This window comes from Babylonia areolata, chromosome 19 (genome assembly GCF_041734735.1).
Source record: "Babylonia areolata isolate BAREFJ2019XMU chromosome 19, ASM4173473v1, whole genome shotgun sequence".
Classification (NCBI taxonomy): Eukaryota; Metazoa; Mollusca; class Gastropoda; order Neogastropoda; family Buccinidae; genus Babylonia; species Babylonia areolata.
In genome coordinates this window covers 8,575,936-8,580,935 of record NC_134894.1, presented here as the reverse complement: position 1 = coordinate 8,580,935, position 5,000 = coordinate 8,575,936, and the positions used below count along the sequence as shown (strand labels likewise).

The following is a 5,000-nucleotide window of genomic DNA, read 5'->3' as shown; positions in this document are numbered from 1 at the left end:
GGGGGGTGGGGGGGGAGAGGGGAATTGTGGATATTGCAATATGAACCATTCTGTGTGTGTGTGTGACTGGAGAGGTTGATGAAGAGTGAGTGGAAGGGGTCAGGGGAGGAGGGTTTATACATGAGAACGTGTATGGATGCATCTTTGTGTGTGTGTGTGTTGGTTGGTGATGAATTTCATGTCTGTGACTTTTAGACATGCGTGTGTGTTTGTGTGTGTATGTGTGTGCGTTCTCAGGCCAGATCAGTTTACCATCCCAGACCTTTGTAAACGTTGTGTGTGTGTGTGTGTGTGTGTGTTCTTTGTACAGCGAAGGTCATAATCTGGCCCACTGTACATTTCGATTCACTTTCAGCCAGGTGTGTGCGTGTGCGTGCGTGCGTGTGTGTGTGTGTGTGTGTGTGTGTGTGTGTTCTTAGTACAACAAAGGAAGGTCATAATCTGTACATTTCGATTCACTTTTAGCCGTGTGTGTGTGTGTGTTCAGGACGGTGTATTTTCTGGGCCGGCTGTCGGCCAAGATGGCGGCCCGAGAGGAGGCGGAGAAGAACGAAGGCTTTGACGACAAAGACGGCTTCTACGTCTGCAAGCCTCGCGACCACCTGCTGTTCCGATACGAAATTCAGGACCTGCTGGGGAAGGGCACCTTTGGACAGGTAGACAGGGCGTAGCTGGATATCATCACACTTTAGGTGTCGTTTTTGTTTGTTTTTTGTTTTTTTTGTTGTTTTGTTTTTTTGTGTTTTTTTCAATAACTATTATCAAACGTTGATAGAAGCACAAAAAGCGGAAAAAAAGTACCAAATTTGTCAGTTTGGTACAGAATACGAAAAAAAATATCACAATAATACCAGCGACAGTGATTAGAAGCAGGAGAAGAACAAGAAAAGAAGAAGAATGCTTGATATTGCGCTGAATCTTATATGCAGAGACAAAACAATGCGCTTTCACACCACCGCAAAAAGAACTCCAAATCTGTTGGTTTGGTCAAATATTGATAAATATAATGATGATGATGATGATGATGATGTATCAGTATAGTGCTGAATCTTATGCAGAGACTGACAAACCAAAGCGCTTTCCTACCAGTCGTTCACAACCAAGCATCTCTCTGACCCAGAGGGATGTAAGACGAAACTTTTGTGGGGTGGAATTCATCAGTACACGTAGACAGACATATAGACCGGAAAAATGCAGGTGAAGTGGTGCTATTTCTGGAAAGCAGTAGGTTTGTTTTGGGTTGTTGTTGTTTTTGTTTTGTTTTGTTTTTTTTATTAAGGTCAGACTTAAAAGAACTGAGGGCAGAGATTTGGCAAAGCAAAATGGGTAGCTGGTTTCCTTGTGTAAGGTTCAGAGACAAGAGGGCGGCATGAAGTGCAAGAGATGAAGGCAGTCGCAGAGTTGGGAAGGCTCATATTTGTTTATTATGCATGGTTATATGACTTGAGATAGGGTGTAGAGATGAGAACAACTCCAGAGACAGGAAGAGTGAGGGGCAATATCCACATTATTTCTTCCCTCCCCTCCTCTGTGTGTGTGTGATTGACGGAGTGAATGTCAACGCCTTGTTGTGTGTGAACACTGCTCATTCCGTCTTGAGGGGAGGGGGGTGGGAGGAGAGGGCGATTGTGGATATTGCCGAGTGAGGTTCGTTTATGCAATTATAACAGAGTGCTGATAAACATTCTAATTTACATCGATCTGGAAAAGGAAATGGTTTTGATATTCATTAAGACTTCGAGGTTATCAGACAAACAAAATTCAATTTCAGATCATAAAAAACGTTTTCCCATTCTTTTAATTCACAGCTGGTCTCGTTGATAAGCTAACTTGACTCTAGCGACGATTACACACAAGCGAGCGAGCCCGTGTGTGTGTGTGTGTGTGTGTGTGTGTGTGTGTGCGTGCGTGCGTGCGCGTGTATGTGTCTGTGTGCGTGCGTGTGTGTGTGTGTGTGTCTGTCTATCTGTCTGTCTGTAACTGTTGATAGGGAGTAACCTGCATGTAAGTATGAGTACGGATGAGTGATGTGTGTGTCTGAGTGTGCACGCGCGTACGTTTTCGTGCGTGCGTACGTGTATATAAATATGAGCGTGGTAAAAGCGTGCATGCTATTGACTGGGACAGGTTGTGAAGGCCTTCGACCACAAGACCAACAGTCTGGTGGCCCTGAAGATCGTGAAGAACGAAAAACCCTTTCTCAAGCAGGCCAAGGAAGAGGTATTTATAACCAGCATCTTTAACGCATGTTCACGTCCGACAGGGCTCTGGGTTTGTTTTTTGTTCAAGGTTCGTAGGGTCCTTTCAAGTCCTTTTAAGTCCTTAGGAATTGGATTTTGGTCAAAAGGCCTTTTAAGTGCTTTGATTCAGCAAGTTGGTCCTTTTAACTCATCAGGAGGTCCTTTTAATTTTTGAAAGGTACTGTTAAGTCCTGTTTTATGAAGAGAAAGAGACTTGAGAACGAAACTGAAACACCTTCGACACCAAAACCGCAAATTGCAAAGCGCGTTGAAAGATGCCGACGCGATCGTCTGAAACTCAGTACTTACTGTAGGAGGATACAGCCTATAGGCCTAGGCCCTAACAGTAGTGCGCTTTCTGCTCGGTGGCAGACGCGAAGCGTGGTACAGTGGCTGTGAGTCACGCCTGCTGCTGCTGCTTTGCTTAGGCCTAGCCTACAGTGACGTGAATTGCAAAGACTAAATACGACAGTCAAATGGGATTAGCTGTTCTTCCGTTTATGAGAGGTAAGTGTCTGCTGTTCTGCATGTCAAATAGATTGGGGTGTACTGTAAAGTCATGTCGGCAAAGGTCCTTTTAAACTGATTTGAGGTCCTTATAAAGTCCTTTAAAGGTCCTTTTTTGGCTTCATGCCCACCACCTGGGAACCCTGTTGTTTGTTTGTTTGTTTGTTTCACTTCCGTATTAAGAATGGGGGCGGGGGGGGGGGGATTGTTTGTTTGTGTGTTTGTTTTTCGTGAATGTTGTTATTTTTCGTTTACCTCATGATTGATATGTAACTCGCAGTAGTAGTAGTGCTTGTAGTAGTAGTTGATATATGATGATTGCTATGTACATAGTAATCAAGAATGGGTGTACCTTCGATTTTTGTTGTTGTTGTTGTTTTACTATTGTTTGAAGCTGACAATAATTAAGATAGCTTTGAATTGAAGGAAGTGATTTGTTGTTGTCTTTTTGTTCGTTTGTTGTTGTTGTTTTTTTGTTTGCTTGTTATTGTTTTTTGTTTTTTTCTTTTTGTTTTTTTGTTTTGTTTTGTTGTTTTTTTTGCTCGCTCGAATGACACCTGTCACTGGGTCCAGGTTCGGATCCTGGAGGTGCTGAAGAAGCAGGACAAGCAGGACACGCTCAACATTGTGCACATCCTCGACAGCTTCAAGTTCCGTAGCCATGTCTGTATCGCCTTTGAGCTGCTGGGCATCAGTCTGCATCAGGTCATTATCTCGTGGGGTTTTGGGTTTTGTTGTTGTTGTTTGTTGCTGGGTTGTTGTTTTTTGTTGTTGTTGTTTTTTTTGTTGTTGTTGTTGTTTTTTTTGTTGTTGTTGTTTGTTTGTTTGTTTTTGTGTTGTTGTTTTTTCCTTATTTTCAGTTTTCCTACTAACAGGACTGATTTTGAATGGTGATTAAGAAGAAGAAGAAGAACCACCACCACCATCATCATCATCATTGAGTGATGATAATGATGATGATACCATGATCATCATCATCATCATCATCATAGAGTGATGATAATGATGATGATAATAATGACGATGATGCTAGTAATAATAACAAGGGTGGAGATATTTTGCCAGTCTCCCAGGTCAACATATGTGCAGACCTGCTTGTGCCTGAACCCCATTTGTGTGTATCAATCAAATAACGCACGTTAAAAAAGATCCTGTAATCCATGTCAGCGTTCGGTGGGTTATGGAAACAAGAACATACCCAGCAAGCACCACCCCGAAAATGGAGTATGGCTGCCTACATGGCCGGGTAAAAACGGTCATACACGTAAACATCCACTCGTGTACATACGAGTGAATATGGGAGTTGCAGCCCAACGAACGAAGAAGTAGAAGAAGGAGGAGGAGGCCTAGGCCAATGTACACGAATAAAACCACATTGAATCTTGAAACCTTGAATCCCCCCCCCCCCCCCCCCCAGTTGCTGAAGAAGACCCGGGGCCAGGGCTTCAGCCTGACAAGGGTCCAGAGGCTGACCCGGGGCATCCTGCGCTGCCTGGAGCTGCTGGCCAAGAACCGCATCATCCACTGCGACATCAAACCCGAGAACATCCTGCTCCGGAGGTCGGCCCACGGCGTCAGCGCCAGCACGGGCAGCGGCTTCAGTGACAGCAGTGTCAAGGTGAGGTTAGGGGGAGAATGGTCAGGTTGAAGGAGGTGTAGTGATGTGAAGAAGAACAAGAAGAACAAGAGAGGCAAGGCCTTCAAGACTCACTTGTGATACACTTAAAAAAAATCCAATCATTAAAATGTGTTCTGTATTTGTTATCATAAAGCTTCGGGTTTAAAAGAAAAAAAAGAAGAAAAAAAGTCCTAACCAGATTCGAACCCCGCGTGTTAGGATGAAAAGAAACTGTCTTACCCATTACACTATCATGGCTGCTTAACTGACGTTGTAAAATTTAATATTTGAACATACTTTTTTAAAGGGCGATGAATCAGTTGCGGTATTCGCAGTGAGAACGCTGTTTAAATCATATTATTCTGGTGTATCTTGGGCATTCAAAAAATCTTTAAGGGCAATAAAAAATTCTTTTTAAGTCCGCGGTAAAGGAGACGTGGCTATTGCCGCAATCACACTGCAACATTTAGCCGATTTCTCTAGATCTAGATAGATGTACAAGTTTAGTTACACCCGCCGGGAATGTAGTACGACACGGTCGATTCAATTTCTCTTTTATGTTCATTCTAGTTTTATAGTTTTAAAGTTGATATGAAAATTTAGAATTTTGTTAAACTAATAACATGTAGAGCCAA

At 43.1% G+C, this 5,000-nt stretch overlaps 1 protein-coding gene across 1 annotated transcript in view; it reads left to right on the top strand.

Moving 5' to 3' along the window:
- LOC143293428 (uncharacterized) overlaps nt 1-5,000 on the top strand; it is a 29,404-nt gene that overhangs the window by 13,141 nt on the left and 11,263 nt on the right. Inside the window, exons 6-9 of the mRNA XM_076604279.1 lie at nt 488-656; nt 2,128-2,220; nt 3,321-3,452; nt 4,165-4,365. Of these exons, the coding sequence (XP_076460394.1) occupies nt 488-656; nt 2,128-2,220; nt 3,321-3,452; nt 4,165-4,365 (595 nt within the window). The remainder of the gene's footprint in view (nt 1-487; nt 657-2,127; nt 2,221-3,320; nt 3,453-4,164; nt 4,366-5,000) is intronic.